This window comes from Oncorhynchus keta, chromosome 21 (assembly GCF_023373465.1).
Source record: "Oncorhynchus keta strain PuntledgeMale-10-30-2019 chromosome 21, Oket_V2, whole genome shotgun sequence".
NCBI classification, from domain to species: Eukaryota; Metazoa; Chordata; class Actinopteri; order Salmoniformes; family Salmonidae; genus Oncorhynchus; species Oncorhynchus keta.
This window is the reverse complement of record NC_068441.1, coordinates 40,146,672-40,169,888: the sequence shown is the minus strand read 5'-3', so window position 1 is coordinate 40,169,888 and position 23,217 is coordinate 40,146,672. Positions and strand designations below refer to the sequence as shown.

General features: G+C 43.4%; 1 protein-coding gene across 3 annotated transcripts in view; it reads left to right on the top strand.

Moving 5' to 3' along the window:
* LOC118399705 (plexin-A1-like) overlaps positions 1–23,217 on the top strand; it is a 365,392-nt gene that overhangs the window by 300,146 nt on the left and 42,029 nt on the right. For all 3 annotated transcript variants that reach the window (XM_052473927.1, XM_052473928.1, XM_052473929.1), the window contains exons 16-18: positions 5,159–5,326; positions 13,183–13,276; positions 17,679–17,915. In XM_052473927.1, the coding sequence (XP_052329887.1) occupies positions 5,159–5,326; positions 13,183–13,276; positions 17,679–17,915 (499 nt within the window). The remainder of the gene's footprint in view (positions 1–5,158; positions 5,327–13,182; positions 13,277–17,678; positions 17,916–23,217) is intronic.

Below are 23,217 nucleotides of genomic sequence, written 5' to 3'. Positions count from 1 at the left end.
CGCATCACTGGGGGCAAACTACCTGCCCTCCAGGACACCTACACCACCCGATGTTACAGGAAGGCCATGAAGATCATCAAGGACATCAACCTAGGATAGGATAAAGTAATCCTTCTCACCCCCCCCTTAAAAGATTTAGATGCACTATTGTAAAGTGGCTGTTCCACTGGATGTCATAAGGTGAATGCACCAATTTGTAAGTCGCTCTGGATAAGAGCGTCTGCTAAATGACTTAAATGTAATGTAAATGTAAACCACCCGAGCCACTGCCTGTTCACCCCGCTATCATCCAGAAGGCGAGGTCAGTACAGGTGCATCAAAGCTGGGACCGAGAGACTGAAAAACAGCTTCTATCTCAAGGCCATCAGACTGTTATGCGTGGTCCTTCTGTAGCACAGTTGGTAGAGCATGGCGCTTGTAACGCCAGGGTAGTGGGTTCGATTCCCGGGACCACCCATACGTAGAATGTATGCACACATGACTGTAAGTCGCTTTGGATAAAAGCGTCAGCTAAATGGCATATACTACTTATACTGTTAAACAGCCACCACTAACATTGAGTGGCTGCTGCCAACACACTGACACTCACTCAACTCCAGCCACTTTAATAATGGGAATTGATGGGAATGATGTAAATATATCACTAGCCACTTTAAACAATGCTACCTTATATAATGTTACTTACCCTACATTATTCATCTCATATGCATACGTATATACTGTACTCTATATCATCGACTGCATCCTTATGTAATACATGTATCACTAGCCACTTTAACTATGCCACTTTGTTTACATACTCATCTTATATGTATATACTGTACTCGATACCATCTACTGTATCTTGCCTATGCTGCTCTGTACCATCACTCATTCATATATCCTTATGTACATATTCTTTATCCCCTTACACTGTGTATAAGACAGTAGTTCAGGAATTGTTAGTTAGATTACTTGTTGGTTATTACTGCATTGTCGGAACTAGAAGCACAAGCATTTCGCTACACTCGCATTAACATCTGCTAACCATGTGTATGTGACAAATAAAATGTGATTTTATTTGATTCGATTTTTGCTCAAGGACACTCACAGGCCAAAATCACTCATCTGAAATTCCCCCGGTACCAGTTGGAAAAATGAAAGGGAGTACAGTGCATTCGGAAAGTACAGCCTTATTCCAAAATGGATTGAAAAACATTTTTTTTTTGCATCAATCTACACGCTATACCCTATAATGACATAGCAAAAACTGTTTTATTTTTTATTTTTGCTAAAGTACTTTGTTGAAGCACCTTTGGCAGCGATTACAGCCTCAAATCTTATTGGCTATGACGCTACAAGCTTGGTACACCTGTATATGGGGAGTTTCTCCCATTCTTCTCTACAGATCCTCTCAAGCTCTGCCAGGTTGGATGGGGAGCTTCACTGCACAGCTATTTTCAGGTCTCTCCAGAGATGTTCGATTGGGTTCAATTCCGGGCTCTCGCTGGGCCACTCAAGGACATTCAGAGACTTGTCCCGAAGTTACTCCTGCGTTGTCTTGGCTGTGTGCTTAGAGTCATTTTCCTGTTAGAATGTGAACCTTTGCCCCAGTCTGAGGTCCTGAGCCCTCTGGAGCAGGTTTTTGTCAATGATCTCTCTGGACTTTGTTCCATTTATCTTTCCCTCGATCCTGACTAGTCTCCAGTCCCTGCCACTGAAAAACATCCCCACAGCATGATGCTGCCACTCATGCTTCACAGCAGGGATGGTGCCAGGTTTCCTCCAAATGTAACGCTTGGCATTCAGGCCAAAGAGTTCTATCTTGGTCAATCATGGTCTGAGTCCTTTAGGTGCCTTTTGGCAAACTCCAAGCAGGCTGTCATGTACCTTTTAATGAGGAGTGATTGGTGGAAGGTTGCAGAAATGGTTGTCCTTCTGGGTGGTTATCTCCACAGAGGAACTCTGGTCACCTCCATGACTATGGCCCTTCTCTCCCAATTGCTCAGTTTGACCGGGCGGCCTGCTCTAGAGACTTGTTGGTTCCAAACTTCTTCCATTTAAAAATGATGGAGGCCACTGTCCTCTTGGGGACATTCAATGCAGCAGACAATTTTTTTGGTAGCCTTCCCCCAGATCTGTGCCTTGACACAATCCTGTCTCGGGGCTCTACAGACAATTCCTTCAACCTCATGGCCTGATTTCTGCTCTGACATGCACTGTCAACTGTGGGACCTTATATAGACAGGTAGAGACAGCCTTTTCAAAACATGTCCAATCAATTGAATTTACCACAGGTGGACTCCAATCAAGGTTGATCAATGGAAACAGGATGCACCTGAGATCAATTTTGATTCTCATAGCAAAGGGTCTGAATATTTATGTAAATATGGTATTTTAAAAGAACATTTCTAAAAGCATGTATTTCTCCTCGTCATTGTGTGTAGATTGATGAAGAAAAAAACATTTAATCCATTTTAGAATAAGGCTGTAACGGAACAAAATGTGGAAAATGTTAAGGGGTCTGAAAACGTTCTGAATGCACTAAATAGGGAGACTGTTTAGTGCCAAAAATAAGGGGTTAAATATAAATGAAAAATGTATTTAGAGGGGACTATCTGTTCCATGTAGTGACTCTGTTATCCAATGCATTTGTATGGGCTAATAGCAGTAAAGCCAAATGAAATAAAAATGTATTCTTTTTTATCTATATATTTTTTAATCAAATAGTAAAATTATCCTTGATATTAAGGGGTTAAATGCATGTAAAAAATTAACTAAAATATTCAAATCTTTCTTAATATCTCTCAGATATAGGACAGACACTTAAGAACTAACTTCCTTTTGATTTTTTGATTTTCCATGTAATGAATCTGTTATTCATTGCGGCTTCAACAGGTCTTGGACTTGGTGAAACCAAACCCTAAACTTTACCCTTATGCCTAAAATAGAATTTTAACAAATTCAGGTCATGAAAACAGTCCAGACTTTTCAAAATTTTCTGGTCAGGACATTCATGTCCTGATAATGTAGGAAAACATTCACACACACACATACTCACACACACACACACACACACACACACACACACACACACACACACACACACACACACACACGCATGCACGCACGCGCACACACACACACACACACAAAAACTATACCGTCACAGGATCCCTCACATTATACTGATATACAAACACGCGCTACATCATTTGGATGTCTGCTTTGCCAACGCAACATTTTGTCAAGGCGTTGGAAGTAACCCACTCCGCAGAGTGCAACGTTTGGCTAACAAAGCCAAACCACAAAAAACGTTCAGAACACAGCACAGCTGGCTGCATGTCGGAGGAGGTTGCATCACATTGTGATGACTGGCAGTCTCTGAGACTGCTGCCACTTCATATCAGTCAGGGAGAAGGAGGCGGCTGCCACTCCAGATCATTCAGGGAAAAAGCGACTGCTTCCTCTCCAGATCAGTCAGGGAGAAAGAGACGGCTGACACTCCAGATCAGTCAGGGAGAAAGAGACGGCTGACACTCCAGATCAGTCAGGGAGAAAGAGACGGCTGACACTCCAGATCAGTCAGGGAGAAAGAGACGGCTGACACTCCAGATCAGTCAGGGAGAAAGAGACGGCTGACACTCCAGATCAGTCGGAGAGAAAGAGACGGCTGACACTCCAGATCAGTCAGGGAGAAAGAGACGGCTGACACTCCAGATCAGTCAGGGAGAAAGAGACGGCTGACACTCCAGATCAGTCAGAGAGAAAGAGACGGCTGACACTCCAGATCAGTCAGGGAGAAAGAGACGGCTGACACTCCAGATCAGTCAGGGAGAAAGAGACGGCTGACACTCCAGATCAGTCAGGGAGAAAGAGACGGCTGACACTCCAGATCAGTCAGGGAGAAAGAGACGGCTGACACTCCAGATCAGTCAGGGAGAAAGAGACGGCTGACACTCCAGATCAGTCAGGGAGAAAGAGACGGCTGACACTCCAGATCAGTCAGGGAGAAAGAGACGGCTGACACTCCAGATCAGTCAGGGAGAAAGAGACGGCTGACACTCCAGATCAGTCAGGGAGAAAGAGACGGCTGACACTCCAGATCAGTCGGGGAGAAAGAGACGGCTGACACTCCAGATCAGTCCGGGAGAAAGAGACGGCTGACACTCCAGATCAGTCCGGGAGAAAGAGACTGCTGACACTCCAGATCAGTCAGGGAGAAAGAGACTGCTGACACTCCAGATCAGTCAGGGAGAAAGAGACTGCTGACACTCCAGATCAGTCAGGGAGAAAGAGACAGCTGACACTCCAGATCATTCAGGGAGAAAGAGACTCTGCTACTCTTGGCGCTCCTATGGGGCTTTCACACCAAATTGGTTTGGAGGGTTTTTCCCGAAAGCGCCAGCGCACTGAACAATGCTCCGTGGTTCCCTCAAAAAGGGTGGTCTCGGTTCCGATTTCATACCATGGTGCGGTTTGCTGCAGATGAGAATGCAGTAGAGACCAAACACAGGAAAATAACCAGAGGCGCGCAGTATTGACAGCATTTGATGAAATGCATGCAGTACCATAACGTATTATCTCTGAAACATTCTTTGAGTAGCAACGCAGCGCATCCAGTGGAGATTTGGGGAGACTGAGTCTGTACCAGGGATATAGTCTACTGAATAAATTCACTATTCACGTCACAGTTAGTTTCTATTACGCTTTTTCCTCCTGGATGTTGTTGGAAGACAAAAGCGAAAGTAATATGAAGTTTGGGACACACATGTTATGCTTTTTGACAGTCATAGATCGATTTAACTTGAGCATTTTTCTCCAATAAACTAATGACTTTCATGAAAATGTGGTTTTGTTTAGGCATTTTAGTTTGTTTGATATTTGGTAATGTAAAACCAACCAGACAAAATTTTAAAAATACAAATAACCGAACTATGATTCAAACTATAGCTCAGAACAATGTGTGAAAACTCCCTTAGAGTTCTTGTGTGGTTGGGTGTGTGTGTGTCATGTTTAGCATTGTTGAAGATCTTTACAGAGCAAAGGTTACGTGTGGTGTTATTATTTTTTTCTCTGTATGTGAGTGTGCCTCGTGTGGCCCTCTTCTCAGTTAGAGCATGTATGTGTGACATGACATGCTTTTCCTTCATGTTACACACTCACTCTTCCCTTCCAGGCGGAGTGCCAGGGAGATGGTGTGTGTGACACCGGCAGGTCAGAGTCCTGGAGGTACCCCCGTCATGGTGGACATCAACTCAGCTGAGCTCAGAAACCCAGAGGTCAAATTCAACTACACCGATGACCCCACCATCTTCAAGATCGAACCTGACTGGAGCATCGCTAGGTGAGGGTCTTAAACTGAATGGTACTGGTCTTATATGTTCTTAACTGGTCTTAACAGATTGCTTTAGATCTTTTGTTGGACAATACAGTTTAATTTGTGTTTTAATTCTATGTAGAGATCTGAAAGGAATGGATAGGTGTAATTACACATGTAGTTTGTACTGCAGTCAATGCAAAGACTGTATAAATACTCGCTGACTTATTCAAATGAGACAATGTGGTGTGACAGTTTGCTGCGGGAATATTTATGAACAAACACAAAAACACAAGCTGTGTGCAGAGCAGGAAGTGGATTCTGATGCAAAATGGGCTCGATAGAATGATCTAGAAAAACTGAGTTGAGTTCATTTCTCAATTTTATCTGAATGTAAACCAGGTAGGCAGATTACACTGTTGATGCTCCCGGAAATAGTAATGACAGCCTACCCCGGCCAAACTGCAAAACGCTGGTCTAATTGTGCGACGCCCTATGGGACTCCCAATCACGGCCGGTTGTGATACAGTCTGGAATCAAACCAGGGTCTGTAGTGACTCCTCTAGCACTGAGATGCAGTGCCTTAGATCGCTGCGCCACTTGGGAGACCCATATGGAATAATGTAGTAACCAAAAAAAGGGTTCAACAAAAGCTGGTTGAGATTATTCAAAGTAGGCACCATTTGCCTTGACACACGCTTGGCATTCTCTCAACCAGCTTCATGAGGCAGTCACCTGGAATGCATTTAACAGGTGTGCTTTGTTAAATGTTAATTCGTGGAATTTCATTACTTAATGCGTTTGAGCAAATCATTTGTGTTGTGACAAGGTAGGGGTGGTATACAGAAGATAGCTCTATTTGGTAAAAGACCAAGCCCATATTATGGCAAGAACAGCTCAAATAAGCAAAGAGAAACGACAGTCCATCATTACTTTAAGACATGGCGGTCAGTCAATTCTGTAGTCGCAAAAACCATCAAGCGCTATGATGAAACTGGCTCCCATGAGGACCGCCACAGGAAAGGAAGACTCTGTTACCTCTGCTGCAGAGGATACAGTAATTAGAGTTACCAGCCTCACAAATTGAAACTTAATTTGAATAGGCTCTGAATAAGCTGTGTTGCTGAGACAAGTAGGCAGTGCTCTTTGAATAGGGTTGTTGGGAGAGAAAAACAGTAAAAAAATACCAAAAAATAATATGGCTACCCTGGGGTAAGTAAGCACAAAATATTTCCAACTGCATTTTGATGATTTGGCAGTTGCGTCTCAAGGACGCCAAAACAGAACTGAAGCCGCTGGACACAAAATGGAAGTCAGTCGCTAGGGGGAATGGAACAAACCACCTTGGAGACATCACGGTGGGTAGTTGGCGCCGGCAGAGATGTTCGCCTCGCTTCGAGTCCTTAGGAAACTATTCAGTATTTAGCTTTTTTATGTATTATTTCTTACATTGTTACCCCGGGAAATCTTAAGTCTTATTACATACAGCCAGGAAGAACTATTGGATATAAGCGCAATGTCAACTTACCAACATTACGACCAGGAATACGACTTTCCCGAAAGCGGATCCTCTGTTTGGACCACCACCCAGGACAATGGATCTAATCCCAGAAGCCAACCCAAGACGACGGCAGGGGCAGACAGAGCGGCCTCCTGGTCAGGCTCCGTAGACGTGCACAGTGCCCACCGCTCACGAGTACACTACTCGCCAATGTCCAGTCTCTTGACAACAAGGTAGACAAAATTAGAGCAAGGGGGTTGCCTTCCAGAGATTGTAACGTTCTCCGTTTCAAGGAAACATGGCTGTCTCGGGATATGTTGTCTGAATCGGTTCAGCCACCGGGCTTCTCCATGCGTCGCACCGGCAGAGATACACACCTCTCTTGGAAGAGGAAGGGCGGGTGTATATGCTTCATGATTAACGACTCATGGTGTAATCATAACAACATACAGGAACTCAAGTCCTTCTTCTCACCCGACCTAGAATTCCTCACATCAAATGCCGGCCATGTTACCTTCCAAGAGAATTCTCGTCAGTTATCATCACAGCTGTGTACATTCCCCCTCAAGCAGACACCAATATGGCCCTAAAGGAACTTCACTGGACTCTATGTAAACCGGAAATCATATATCCTGAGGATGCATTTATTGTAGCTAGGGATTTTAACAAAGCAAATTTGAAATCTAAGTCAGCATATTAATTGCACTACATGTGGGGGTAATACACTAGACCACTGCTGTAACTTCTGTGATGCATACAAAGCCCTGCCCCGCCCTCCCTTTGGTAAATCCGACCACGACGCCATCTTGCTCCTACCATCTTATAGGCAGAAACTTAAACACGATGTACCAGTGACTAGAACCATTCAACACTGTTCTGACCAATCTGAATCCACGCTTCAAGATTGTTTTGATCACGCGGACTGGGATATTTTCTGGTCAACCCCAGAGAATAACATCGACCTATATGCTGACTTGGTGAGTGAATTTATAAGGAAGTGCATTGGAGATGTAGTACCCACTGTGACTATTAAAATCTATCCTAACCAGAAACCGTGGATGGATGGTGCCATTTGCACAAAACTGAAAGTGCGAGCCACTGCATTTAACCATGGAAAGAGGTCTGGGAATATGCCTGAATATAAACAGTTTAGGTATTCCCTCTGCAAGGCAATCAAACAAGCAAAATTCCGGTACAGGGACAAAGTGGAGTCGCAATACAAGACATATGTGGCAGGGTCTACAGGAAATCACGGACTACAAAAAGAAAACCAACCACGTCACGGACACCAACGTCACGCTTCCAGACAAACCACCATCGTGGCCCGCTAACAAGAACTGCGCCTCTCCTTCTCGGTGGCCGCCGTGAGTAAAACATTTAAACGTGTTAACCCTCGCAAGGCTGCTGTCATGGCCGACATCCCTAGCCACGTTCCTCAGATAACTGAACTAAATGACTACCGCCCCGTAGCACTCACTTCTGTCATCATGAAGTGCTTTGAGAGACTAGTCAAGGATCAGATCACCTTTACCGGCCACCCTAGTCCCACTTCAGTAGCGGGTCACCCCGCTTGATTACCAACAACGACGAGACAGCCTACAGGGAGGAGGTGAGGGCCCTCAGAGTGTGGTGTCAGGAAAGCAACGTCTCACTCAATGTCAACAAAACAAAGGAGATGATCATGGACATGAAACAGCAGAGAGATCACCCCCCTATCCACATACTAGGGACAGCAGTGGAGAAAGTGGAAACTTTTGAGTTCCATAGCACGGCACATCTACCTGTCCTCCATAACACCTATAGCACCTGATGTCACAGGAAGATAATCAAAGACAACAACCACCCAAGCCACTGCTTGTTCACACCACTACCATCCAAAAGGCAAGGTATGTACAGGTGCATAATAGCTGGGACCGAGAGACTGAAGAACAGCTTCTATCTCAAGGCCATCAGACTGCTAAACAGCAATCACCAACTCAGAGAGACCCAATCACTGGCCACTTTAACAAGTGGATCACTATTAATTTTAAACAATGCCACTTTAAATAATGCCACTTTAATAATGTATACTTATCTTACATTAGTCATATCATATGTATATACTGTTTTTTATATCATCTTTTGCACTTTGCCCATGCCACTCTGCCATTGCTCATCCATATATTTACAGTTGAAGTCGGAAGCTTACATATACACTTAGGTTGGAGTTATTAAAACTCGTTTTTCAACCACTACACAAATGTATTTTTAACAAACTATAGTTTTGTCAAGTTGGTTAGGACATCTAATTTGTGCATGACAAGTAATTTTTCCAACAATTGTTTACAGACAGATTATTTCACTTGTAATTCACTTTATCACAATTCCAGTGGGTCAGAAGTTTACATTCACTAAGTTGACTGTGCCTTTAAAATGCTTGGAAAATTCCAGAAAATGATGTCATGGCTTTAGAAGCTTCTGATAGGCTAATTGTCATAATTTGAGTCAATTGGAGGTGTACCTGTGGATATATTTCAAGGCCTACCTTCAAACTCAGTGACACTTTGCTTGACATCATGGAAAAATCTAAAGAAATCAGCCAAGACCTCAGAAAGAAATTGTAGACCTCCGCATGTCTGGTTCATCCTTGGGAGCGATTTCCAAACGCCTGGAGGTAACATGTTCATCTGTACAAACAAGTATAAAAACCATGGGACCACAGAGCCATCATACCGCTCAGGAAGGAGACTCGTTCTGTCTCCTAGAGATGAACGTACTTAGGTGCAAAAAGTGCAAATCAATCCCAGAACAACAGCTAAGAACCTTGTGAAGATGCTGGAGGAAACAGATGCAAAAGTATCTATATCCATAGTAAAAACGAGTCGTATATCGACGTGAAGGACATTTGTGGCAGCATCATGTTGTGGGGGTGCTTTGCTGCAGGAGGGACTGGTGCAATTCACAAAATAGATGGCATCAAGAAGAAGGAAAATTATGTGGATATATTGAAGCAACATCTCAAGACATCAGTGAGGAAGTTAAAGCTTGGTCGCAAGTGGGTCTTCCAAATGGACAATGACCCCAAGTATACTTCCAAAGTTGTGGCAAAATGGCGTAAGGACAACAAAGTCAAGGTATTGGAGTGGCCATCACAAAGCCCTGGCCTCAATTCCATAGAAAATATGATGGCAGAACGTAAAAAGTTTGTGCGAGTAAGGAGGCCTACAAACCTGACTCAGTTACACCAGCTCTGTCAGGAGGAATGGGCCAAAATTCACCCAACTTATTGTGGGAAGCTTGTGGAAGGCTACCTGAAATGTTTGACCCAAGTTAAACAATTTAAAGGCAATGCTACCAAATACTAATTGAGTGTATGTAAACATCTGACCCACTGGGAATGTGATGAAAGAAAAAAAAGCTTAAATAAATCATTCTCTTGTCACGATCGTTATTAGGAGTGGACCACGTTGCAGTGTGGTATGTTTCCATCCTTTCATTTGGAAGAGAAACTCAAAGAACAAAAACAATAATGCGAAAAAATGAAACGTGAAGCTCAAAGTAGTGCTCGCAGGCAACTATAGCTAGACAAGATCCCATAAAGCACAATGGGAAAATGACTGCCTAAATATGATCCCTAATCAGAGACAACGATAAACAGCTGCCTCTGATTGGGAACCATACCAGGCCAACATAGATAATTAATCACCTAGATAACCCACCCTAGTCACTCATGCCCCAACCAACATAGAGAAAAAACTGCTCTCTATGGTCAGGGCTTGACATCTCTCTACTATTATTCTGACATTTCACATTCTTAAAATGAAGTGGTAATCCTAACTGACCTAAAACAGGGAATTCTTACTAGGATTAAATGTCAGGAATTGTGAAAAACTGAGTTTAAATGTTTTTGGCTAAGTTGTATGTAAACTTCCGACTTCAACTGTATTTCTTCATATTCTCTTTCCTTTTAGATTTGTGTGTATTAGGTGGTTGTTGGGGAACTGTTAGATGTGTGTGTATTAGGTAGTTGTTGGGGAACTGTTAGATTTGTGTGTATTAGGTGGTTGTTGGGGAACTGTTAGATGTGTGTGTATTAGGTAGTTGTTGGGGAACTGTTAGATGTGTGTGTATTAGGTAGTTGTTGGGGAACTGTTAGATGTGTGTGTATTAGGTAGTTGTTGGGGAACTGTTAGATGTGTGTGTATTAGGTAGTTGTTGGGGAACTGTTAGATGACTTGTTAGATATTACTGCACTGTTGGAACCAGAAGCACAAGCATCTGCTGACCATGTGTATGTGACAAATAACATTTGATACGTCTACGGGGAGAGGGACGATCAACAGACTACGATGAGAGGTGCGAGGAGGCAAGCGATCTCATTTGGAACAGAAGTGTTGTTGTGTCTTAGCTCTTTACTTATTTATATAATAAGAAAGACTCTGAATACAAGAAATTGAACTGGAGCTTCACATTTACTAAAACAAGTTAGTACCAGAACAACATAGAACAACACAGCGCATGAACAAGGGTGCTCCATTCTTAATGGGGACATCAGTAATTAACAGAACATAACAACTGTGAAGTAGTGAAGACGAAGGGGAAAAAAGTTGCAGCCCCTCTTTGCACTTCAAAGACAAGCAGGTGGGCCTAAAGCTCACCACAATCTTGACGCAGACGCAAGATTGTTGCAATGTCATTATTCGACAAAAAAGGGGCAGCTTCTTGTAATATGCTCTGTCATTCAACATACTTGATTACAACCTGATAATACAGTGGGCTATTCATCAAAGTAGCCTACTTTGCATTGATAACCAAATATAATCTCAGTGACTGCTCAAATAGTAAACCAAACAACAGGAATCCATCCAAAAGGATATTTTGTTTATAAGTAATATCTAGTGATTACAGGCTATTGTGAAATAGTAGAACCTGCTGTCGCCAACTAGCATGATGCCATTCTAGTTTTAGCTGATATGAGAATGATATGCTGCTTGTGTACTCAAACTGGGATAATGTTTTAGGTTACACTGGCAAGTATAAAAGTATTTACCATTTATCATTTAAAAACAAAGTCGGCCATATTTTTTAAATTCTAAATCTGATTATTTCACATGGAGATTTGCGACGCTGAAAAGGATAGCTGGCGTGCTATGTTTTCAGCCAGTCTAAAGCCAGCTAGCCAGGCTGCCAGATAGCTTCTACTAGGATGGAAAGGCAATTCTTCCTGGCTTTCACAAAAGCTATCGCCCCCTTGTGAATGAAATTGGGAGCGGCGAGGATATCATGTTACCAAAAGACTCCATCCATGCGCACGCACATAGATCAACGGGGTGAAGTTTGTAGTAACCTTAAGACAAGTTAGTCTGCATGCTAACCAGACGAGCAGGTTGGCCTAATAGAAGTTAGCCTGCATGCTAACCAATTCAGGACTGCCACATTGCGTTACGTCAGTGTGTTTTGGAAAGTTCAGCACCCTGTGGCTACGAGGGGGTGTCTGGGGGACGGTAATCTTGCCCATGTTTCCCCTGTCCCTGTTGGTCATTGTTGGGCGAATTGAAAAGGTTGAAGGTTGAAAAGGTCAGAAAGCAGCAATGATAGTCTGGATGTGAAAGCTTTTGTTCCAGCCCAGCAGTAACACACCGGTTTCAGACCAAATGTAATCAGGTGTGTTAGTGCTGGGCTGGAACAAAAGCCTGCACATCCAGTATACCACCACGTACCGGAGATGGAGAATATCATTTTGGGTTTTAGACATTGGAGGTATTCATTGAGGTAATAATCAAGTATTTTGGTCCCTTCCACGAACCACTATTAGAGTTTAAACAAGCTTTTAATATGCAAGTAAGAGCATTAGTGTTACCATCATTATCTGTGATAGAGTGCGTAAAACAGATCAAATACTCTACAGTGAGAGTGGGCATTAACATTAATGCCATAACTGGAGGGTCTTTTTCACTTGGACTAAAATTAAATGTATTCGGGAAGCGCATGGTTCTCTGGAAGATATGGGATTCAAAATGACTCCCTCCCATGTATTTCATATTTTCCAGAGCTAGCACAACTGATTCAATTTGTCAACTAACCATCAATTACTTGACTATTTGAATCAGGTGAACTAGTTCAGAACTACAACAAAATTGTGAAATGTTTGGGGTTCCCCAAGGAAACGTTTAAGAAGCACTGCCCTAAATAGTGCACTACTTTTGACCAGAGCCCTATGGGCCCATTTGGGACACACACTGTGCCTTCTCTAATCGTATAAAAGACAGGAATCGCAGTGAAGTTCCCTTGTTGAATGTTTTGACACGATCTAGCAGATCTAGCAATAGGATTATGTTATTGTAATGTTTGAGGGTGGATGTGCTGTTATGGGTGTTGTTGTTGACTGTTTCTTCTTCTGCAGTGGCGGCACCATGTTGACCGTCACCGGCACCAACCTGGCTACCATCAAGGAGCCCAAGATGAGAGCCAAGTATGGGAAAGTCCAATCTGTCAACGTGAGTACTACTGACCTAACACACACACCTGACCCAGTGGTCACCCAGCCCTGGGCCAAATTATGTGTGTATGTACGTGGTGACATTTTTTACACTGAACAAAAATATAAACGCATAATGTAAAGTGTTGGTCCCATGTTTCATGAGCTGAAATTAAAGATCCCAGATATTTTCCATACACACAAAAATAGAATTTCTCACAAATGTTGTGCACAAATTTGTTTATATCCCTGTTAGTGAGCATTTCTCCCTTGCCAAGATTAAACCATCCACCTGACAGGTGGGGCATATCAAGAAGCTGATTAAATGGTACGATCATTACACAGGTGCACCTTGTGCTGGGATCTGCATGTGCAGATATGTCACACAACCGACATACCACAGATGTCTCAAGTTTTGAGGGAGCGTGCATTTGGCATGCTGACTGCAGGAATGTCCACCAGAGCTGTTGCCAGAGAAATTAATGTTAATTTCTTTACCATAAGCTGCCTCCAATGTCGTTTTAGAGAATCTGACAGTACGTTCAACTGGCCTCATAACCGCAGACCACGTGTATGTCATTGTGTGGGCGAGCAGCTTGCTGATATCAACTTTGTGAACAGAGTGCACCATGGTGGCGGTAGAGTTATGGTATGGGCAGGCATAATCTACAGACAATGAATACAATTGCATTTTATCGATGGCAATTTGAATGCACAGAGATACCGTGAGGAGATCCTGAGGCTCATTGTTGTGCCGTTCAGCCGCCGCCATCACCTCATGTTTCAGCATGATAATGCACGGCCCCATGTCACAAGGATCTGTACACAATTCCTGGAAGCTGAAAATGTCCCAGTTCTTCCATGGCCTGCATACATACCAGATATGTCTCCCATTGAGCATGTTTAGGATGCTTTGGATTAACATGTACGACAGCGTGTTCCAGTTCCCTCCAATAACCAGCAACTTCGTACAGCCATTGAAGAGGAGTGGGACAACATTCCACAGGCTACAATAAACAGCCTAATCAACTATATGTGAAGGAGATGTGTTGTGCTGTGTGAGGCAAAGAAAGGGTGGTCACACCAGACACTGACAGATTTTCTGATGTATCTGTGACTAACAAATCCATAGATTAGGGCCTAATGAATGTATTTCAATTGACTGATTTCCTGAACTGTAACTCGGTAAAAACATAGGTATTGTTGCATTTTACTTTTATATTTTGTTCAGTTGAAGTTAAATCTCCTTTTTGCATGTTAACCTTTGAAATGTCAACCTGCAATTAACCCAGTCTGTCTGGCAATCCCTCCATCCGTCCTTCACCTACAGTAGCACCACAGGGCTAGGCTAACCTTTTGTATTTTAGTCTCCCCCTCTCTCTCTCTACCTGAAGAAAACATCCCAACCAAAACAACGGCCATTTTCCTGCTTTGTCCCTTTCCCATGTCATTTTTATCCATCTCCCCTTTTCATTGACCTATAAATACTGCTTCCGTATCTCCCCTCTGCGATTTCACACCCCGTTAGCATACACAAGCTAATGCGCCGTGATTACTCAGCATTCCAGAGGGGAGGTTGGAAGGCATCTTGTGGAAAAGCAGCAAGTCTAGGGATAACCCAACCGATTCCATAACGTGCTTTTAGCATTGTGTGTTAGTGTCTCACAAACTGTGTGTCTTTAAACAGTGCATTCGGAAAGTATTCAGACCCCTTGACTTTTTCCAAATGTTGTTACATTGCAGCCTTATCCTAAAATGGATTACATTGTTTTTTTCCTGCACCTTTGGCAGCGAGTACAGCCGTCAGTATTTTTGGGTATGACGCTACAAGCTTGGCACACCTGTATTTGGGGAGTTTATTCTCTGCATATCCTCTCAAGCTCTGTCAGGTTGGATTGGGAGCTTTCCTGCACAGCTATTTTCAGATCTCTCCAGAGATGTTCGATCGGGTTCAAGTCCGGGCTCTGGCCGGGCCACTCAAGGACATTCAGAGACTTGTCCCCAAGCTGGAGACCAATGTTGTCTTGGCTGTGTGCTTAGGGTTGTTGTCCTGTTGGAAGGTAAACCTTTGCCCCAGTCTGAGGTCCTGAGCACTCTTGAGCAGGTTTTCATCAAGGATCTCTCTGTACTTTGCTGTGTTAATCTTTGCCTCGATCCTGACTAGTCTCCCAGTCCCTGCCACTGAAAAACATCCCCACAGCATGATGCTGCCACCACCATGGTGCCAGGTTTCCTCTAGACGTGACACTTGGCATTCAGGCCAAAGAGTTCAATCAGTGCTGATGAGATGGTTATACTTCTGGAAGCTTCTTGCATCTCCACAGAGGAACCAGGTTCTTGGTCACCTCCCTGACCAATGCCCTTCTCCCCGATTGCTCAGATGGTTCCGAAATTTTTCCATTTAAGAATAATGGAGGCCACTGTGTTCTTGGGTACCCTTCCCCAGATCTGTGCCTCAACACAATCCTGTCCCGGAGCTCTATGGACAATTCTTTCAACCTCATGGCAATTCTTTCAACCACATGCACTGTCAACTGTGGGACCTTATATAGACATTTGTGTGCCTTTCCAAATCAGCTCCGATCAATGAATATGACCACAGATGGTCTCCAAACATCTCAAGGATGATCAATGGGGCGGCAGGGTAGCCTAGTGGTTCGAGCGTTGGATTTGTAACCAGAAAGTTGCAAGTTCAAATCCCCGAGCTGACAAGGTACAAATCTGTCGTTCTCCCCCTTAACAGGCAGTTAACCCACTGTTCCTAGGCCGCCATTGAAAGTAAGAATTTGTTCTTAACTGACTTGCCTAGTTAAATAAAGATTTTTTACAAATATTTCAAAAATGGTAACAGGATGCACCTGAGCTCGATTTTGACTCTGATAGCAAATGGTCTGAATACTTATGTAAATAAGGTATTTCTGTTTATATTTTTAATACATTTGAAAACATTTCTAAAACCAGTTTTCACTTTGTCATTATGTGTGTAGATTGCTTAGGAAAATTATTTATTTAATCAATTTTGGAATAAGGCTGTAAAGTAACTAAATGTGAAAAAGGGAAGTGGTCTGAATACTTTCCGAATGCACTGTATGTCCTTGGTGCCTCATGGTTTCTTTATATGTCCTTGGTGTCTCATGTTGTCTAGTTTTTATATGTCCTTGGTGTCTCATGGTGTCGCATCTCTATATGTCCTTGGTGTCTCATGGTGTCTAGTCTTTATATGTCCTTGGTGTCTCATTGTGTCTCATCTCTATATGTTCTTGGTGTCTCATGGTGTCTAGTCTTTATATGTCCTTGGTGTCTCATGGTGTCTCATCTTTATATGTCCTTACTGTCTCATGGTGTCTCATCTTTATATGTCCTTACTGTCTCATGTTGTCTAGTCTTTATATGTCCTTACTGTCTCATGTTGTCTCATATAATTCCTTACTGTCTCATGTGTCTTTATATCCCCTTAATGTCTCATGTTGTCTAGTCTTTATATGTCCTTACTGTCTCATGGTGTCTCATCTTTATATGTCCTTACTGTCTCATGGTGTCTCATCTTTATATGTCCTTACTGTCTCATGTTGTCTAGTCTTTATATGTCCTTACTGTCTCATGTTGTCTAGTCTTTATATGTCCTTGGTGTCTCATGGTGTCTAGTCTTTATATGTCCTTGGTGTCTCATGTTGTCTAGTCTTTATATGTCCTTACTGTATCATTTTGTCTAGTCTTTATGTGTCCTTACTGTCTCATGGTGTCTCATCTCTGTATACCCTTACTGTCTCATGTTGTCTAGTCTTTATATGTCCTTGGTGTCTCATGGTGTCTAGTCTTTATATGTCCTTACTGTATCATTTTGTCTAGTCTTTATATCCCCTTACTGTCTCATATTGTCTAGTCTTTATATCCCCTTACTGTCTCATGTTGTCTTCGTCTGCATTCAAGGAGAGGAGACAGGTTAAATAGGGATTTTTAAGCATTGAGACAATTGAGACCTGGATTGTGTATGTATGACATTCAGAGGGTGAATGGGCAAGACAAAATATTTAAGTGATTTTGAACAGGGTATAGTAGTCAGTGCCCGTCGCATCTGTTTGAGTGTGTCAAGAACTGCAACCCTGCTGCGTTTTTCACACTCAACAGTTTCCTGTGTATATCAAGAATGGTCCTCTACCAGAGGACTTCCAGCGAACTTGACAATACTGTGGGAAGCATTGGAGTGAACATGGGCCAGCATCCCTTTGGAATGTATTGACACCTTGTAAAGTCCATTCCCCAACGAATTGAGACTTCTGAGGGAAAAAGGGGGTGCATCTCAATATTAGGAAGGTGTTCCTAATGTTTGTACACTCAGTGTATACACTTTTGACTACATGTCAGTGTACTCTGCATAATGAATATATGTATACAACCTCCTCTCTCTTCTCATTCATCAGAACTGCACAGTGCTCAGCAACACCGTGATGATGTGTCTGGCGCCCTCTCTGGCCTTCTCTGAGAAGGGTTTCTCAGAGACAGGCAGCAATCCCGACGAGATCGGCTTCATCATGGACGACGTGCGCACCACGCTTGTGGTCAACGAGACATTCAGCTTCTACCCAGACCCTGTGATTGAGCCGCTCAGTTCCACAGGGCTGCTGGAGCTCAAGCCCAGCTCCCCGCTCATCCTCAAGGTGAGACTATGGTGGAAAAAGTGTTTCTCTGGTTTGGAGAGTGGGGCCCATCGTGGAGGAGTGTTATTGTGTCAAGCGTGTGTTGCAGGGTGGAGAAGGGAGATTCTGAGCAGTCCCAGGGTGGAGGAGTGTTATTGTGTGGAGCGTGTGGCGCAGGGTGGAGGAGGGAGATTCTGAGCAGTCCCAGGGTGGAGCAGTGTTATTGTGTGGAGCGTGTGGCGCAGGGTGGAGGAGGGAGATTCTGAGCAGTCCCAGGATGGACGAGTGTTATTGTGTGGAGCGTGTGGCGCAGGGTGGAGGAGGGAGATTCTGAGCAGTCCCAGGGTGGAGGAGAGGAGTGTTATTGTGTGGAGCGTGTGGCACAGGGTGGAGGAGGGAGATTCTGAGCAGTCCCAGGATGGTAGAGTGTTATTGTGTGGAGCGTGTGGCGCAGGGTGGAGGAGGGAGATTCTGAGCAGTCCCAGGATGGAGGAGTGTTATTGTGTGGCGCAGGGTGGAGGAGGGAGATTCTGAGCAGTCCCAGGGTGGAGGAGTGTTATTGTGTGGCGCAGGGTGGAGGAAGGAGATTCTGAGCAGTCCCAGGATGGAGGAGTGTTATTGTGTGGCGCAGGGTGGAGGAGGGAGATTCTGAGCAGTCCCAGGGTGGAGGAGTGTTATTGTGTGGCACAGGGTGGAGGAGGGAGATTCTGAGCAGTCCCAGGATGGAGGAGTGTTATTGTGTGGCGCAGGGTGGAGGAGGGAGATTCTGAGCAGTCCCAGGATGGAGGAGTGTTATTGTGTGGTGGAGGTAAGTAAGTGAACCAAGGTGGAGGAGATATTTTCTTGGGTGGAGAATGGGGCCAATGGTGGAGGAGAATCCATCAGTGAGTTGGGTTCTGGGGTGCAGAGTGAGGCCCAGGGTGAAGGAGAGTCCTTTGATGGAGCATGAGCAGGGTGGAGGAGGGTTAAAGAGATACAAATGTATCCTAGGGATGAGAAATAACACATTACGTATGTATGGCATCAGGTTCAATGTGACCATCTCACTGTAAAGTTCAATCTCTCCAACAAACTCAACTTAGAAATGAGTGTTAAAACCTCCCAGCGGCATCCAATGCAATATATTTCTGGAATGACACTGATATAAATGTAAATTGCCTTTGTGTTCTCAAAACATTCATTCAGAAATGGTGACCCTATTTATTTGTCCCCTACTACCCTTGGAGCTTTTGGCTTTCCAACAGAACGGTTTGAGACTTGGCGACACCATAAAAGGCGTTAGCTGTGCCGTTCCGTGCCACGATAGGGTGAGAACCCTATGAAAAATTACTGTCTAAAAAATTTGAGAAAAAATTTATATTTATTCAAATCCACCAAAGATATGCCTCCTGCTCATATTCCCTCATCAGATAACATCAGAGTGAGTTCACAGCCAAATGTTCACCTTACCCCAGAGCCATTCTCAACCCCTTTGAATCCCTGTCCCCTCTTCTTTTTAAAAATGTACTTTTTGTTTTACCTTTATTTAACCAGGTAAGCTAGTTTAGAACAAGTTCTCATTTGCTACTGCGACCTGGCCAAGATAAAGCATAGCAATTAGACACAATACAACAACACAGAGTTACACGTTGAATAAACAAAATATACAGTCAATAATACAGTAGAACAAAGAAAACAAAAAGTACATATTACAGTGAGTGCAAATGAGGTAAGATAAGGGAGTTAAGGCAATAAATAGGCCATGGTGACGATGTAATTACAATATAGCAATTAAACACTGGAATGGTAGATGTGCAGAAGATGAATGTGCAAGTAGAGATGCTGGGGTGCAAAGGAGCTGGATAAATAAATAAATACAGTATAGGGATGATGTAGGTAGATAGATGGTCAGTTTACAGATGGGCTATGTACAGGTGCAGTGATCTGTGAGCAGCTCTGACAGCTGGTGCTTAAAGCTAGTGAGGGAGATATGAGTCTCCAGCTTCAGAGATTTTTGCAGTTCATTCCAGTCATTGGCAGCAGAGAACTGGAAGGAAAGACTACCATGGGAGGAATTGGCTTTGGGGGTGACCAGTGAGATATACCTGCTGGAGCGCGTGTTATGAGTGGGTGCTGCTATGGTGACCTTTGAGCTGAGATAAGGTGTGGCTTTACCTAGCAGAGACTTGTAGATAAGCTGTAGCCTGTGGGTTTGGCGACGAGTATGAAACAAGGGCCAACCAACAAGAGCGTAAAGGTCGCAATGGTGGGTAATGTATCGGGCTTTGGTGACAAAACAGATGGCACTGTGATAGACTACATCCAGTTTGTTGAGTAGAGTGTTGGAGGCTATTTTATAGATGACATCGCCGAAGTCAAGGATCGGTAGGATGTTCAGTTTTACGAGGGTATGTTTGGCAGCATGAGTGAAGGATGCTTTCTTGCGATATAGGAAGCGGACTCTAGATTTAATTTTGGATTGGAGTTGCTTAATGTGAGTCTGGAAGGAGAGTTTACAATCTAACCAGACACCTAGGTATTTGTAGTTGTCCACGTATTCTAAGTCAGAGCCGTCCAGAGTAGTGATGCCGGACGGGCGAGCAGGTGCGGGCAGTGATCGGTTGAAGAGCATGCATTTAGTTTTACTAGCATTTAAGAGCAGTTGGAGGCCACGGAAGGAGAGTTGTATGGCAATGAAGCCAGAAGAGGTTAGTTAACACAGTGTTTACACTATTCCAAATTGTCAGAAAAATTATATTTATAATATTATCTCTGCTTTTTCTTTATCTTATTCTTATAGTTATTATTATGATCATCATTATAATAATAAGTAATATCATTATCATTAGTAGGCTTAGTATAGCAGCCTTGTATAACCACCATCGAGCTGTAGGCCCAAGAGCCCATCCTGTGGAGTCTTAATACCATAACTTCCTGAGGCCTATATTTCAATACTTATATAGGCTACTGTATCAATGAATCATTTATTTGTTCATGTCATCACACAGCATACGAGACATTCATGATTTGAAATGCAATCAAGCATTTTAGTTTTTAAATAAAATAACAAAGTGACCCTTGTATAATTACCGTAAACAATAAATAAACCGTTCCATTTCAGAAATGTTTTAGGCTTTACAAAAATGTCTTTCATACGTGGAACATAAAGAAGGTAAGGGTTGAGGGAATAGGGGATGTTTTTCTTAAACAAAGAGGGATTTCGGTAACAGAACTTTTCAATCAGAAATGGCTGTAATTATGTTGCAGCTTCAGCAACACAGACAAAGCGATAAACGCTGTTGATGTTCTGTGGTGGTCGCTGCAGCAGGGTAAGAGAGAGAGACAACACTAAAAACACTGTTGATGTTCTGTGGTGGTCGCTGCAGCACGGTAAGAGAGAGAGAGAGAGACAACACTATAAATACTGCTGATGTTCTGTGGTGGTCGCTGCAGCACGGTAAGAGAGAGAGAGACAACACTATAAACACTGTTGATGTTCTGTGGTGGTCGCTGCAGCACGGTAAGAGAGAGAGACAACACTATAAACACTGTTGATGTTCTGTGGTGGTCGCTGCAGCACGGTAAGAGAGAGAGAGACAACACTATAAATACTGCTGATGTTCTGTGGTGGTCACTGCAGCACGGTAAGAGAGAGAGAGACAACACTATAAATACTGCTGATGTTCTGTGGTGGTCGCTGCAGCACGGTAAGAGAGAGAGAGTCAACACTATAAATACTGCTGATGTTCTGTGGTGGTCACTGCAGCACGGTAAGAGAGAGAGAGACAACACTATAAACACTGTTGATGTTCTGTGGTGGTCGCTGCAGCATGGTAAGAGAGAGAGACAACACTATAAACACTGTTGATGTTCTGTGGTGGTCGCTGCAGCATGGTAAGAGAGAGAGACAACACTATAAACACTGTTGATGTTCTGTGGTGGTCGCTGCAGCACGGTAAGAGAGAGAGACAACACTATGAACACTGTTGATGTTCTGTGGTGGTCGCTGCAGCATGGTAAGAGAGAGAGACAACACTATAAACACTGTTGATGTTCTGTGGTGGTCGCTGCAGCATGGTAAGAGAGAGAGACAACACTATAAACACTGTTGATGTTCTGTGGTGGTCGCTGCAGCACGGTAAGAGAGAGAGAGACAACACTATAAATACTGCTGATGTTCTGTGGTGGTCGCTGCAGCATGGTAAGAGAGAGAGACAACAGGTGTTAGTCACACAGTCACTCACTGACATTTGTTTTTTAACACAGAGCTGCAAGTCTGCACAATCAAATCAATTGCGATCAGTGTGTCTTAATTATTGAATCAAACAGTGTGCTTAAACCATCAGACAAGCTCAGTGTATATGTTTGATTTGATTAAAACACATAGGATGTCTATATATGGACAAATAAACATTTTAAAATATCGACCAATCGATTGCTCGAAAGAACAGACTACTCTTGGTCGACAATAATTATTTTTTGTATGGTATTGGCCGAACTGTGATATTTCATGGATGTTTTATATTAATTGAAAAGGAAAAGGCACAACACTCGTTCCTCATTAACAATTATTTGTTTAATTTAAGCAATATTAAAACATGAACGTTACGGCCTTCATCAGAATAATTACACAAAGGGAATGGCCAAATTCATATAGGGCCCGGGGAAGACATGCCCTATATCAGCTGGTAGTGAGAGACGATGTGATCCACTATACAGGTTGGTCCTCAGGGTGCGGGGTACTGTGCAATGCAATGTTTTTGCAGGTTAGAGAAGTTCAGTGCCATCCTTGTGCCCATGGCGGTCCAGCTACACTGCAGGAAGGAGGCAAAGTTGTGAGCACCAACCTCACGAGTTCAGCTGTGTCTTTGAGATAAGATGGCAAGCTTGACACAATGGGTTTCAGGTGATAGTCAACATAGAGTGAGATGTTCTCGGTTATTCTCCCAATCCCTGAGATGATGGGTCTGACCAGAAGGCTGTCCATGTCCTTGTGTAGCTTAGGCAACAGGGGTGTGCAGGGGTGTTGGACAAAACTTGTGATTTGTCAGTCTATGATGTTGTGTGTGGATATTTTATACATGAAATAAGCTTTTTTTTTCTAGTCTATCAGAAACCATTTAAATACCAATTTCATAATGAACCCTACAACCCTTTGATTGCTGCGTCTTCCATTTCTCGGAGATGCCGGAAAACATGAAACGGGAATGTGGATCAATTCGATGTGCATCAGACTTTCCAAACATTTAATTCCTCTCCCTGCAATGCCTCATGTGTAAGGGGAGGGGGACGGGGACGTGTGTTTGGAGAGTTTATTTGCCCTAATTGGTTCCCCCTCAGCCAA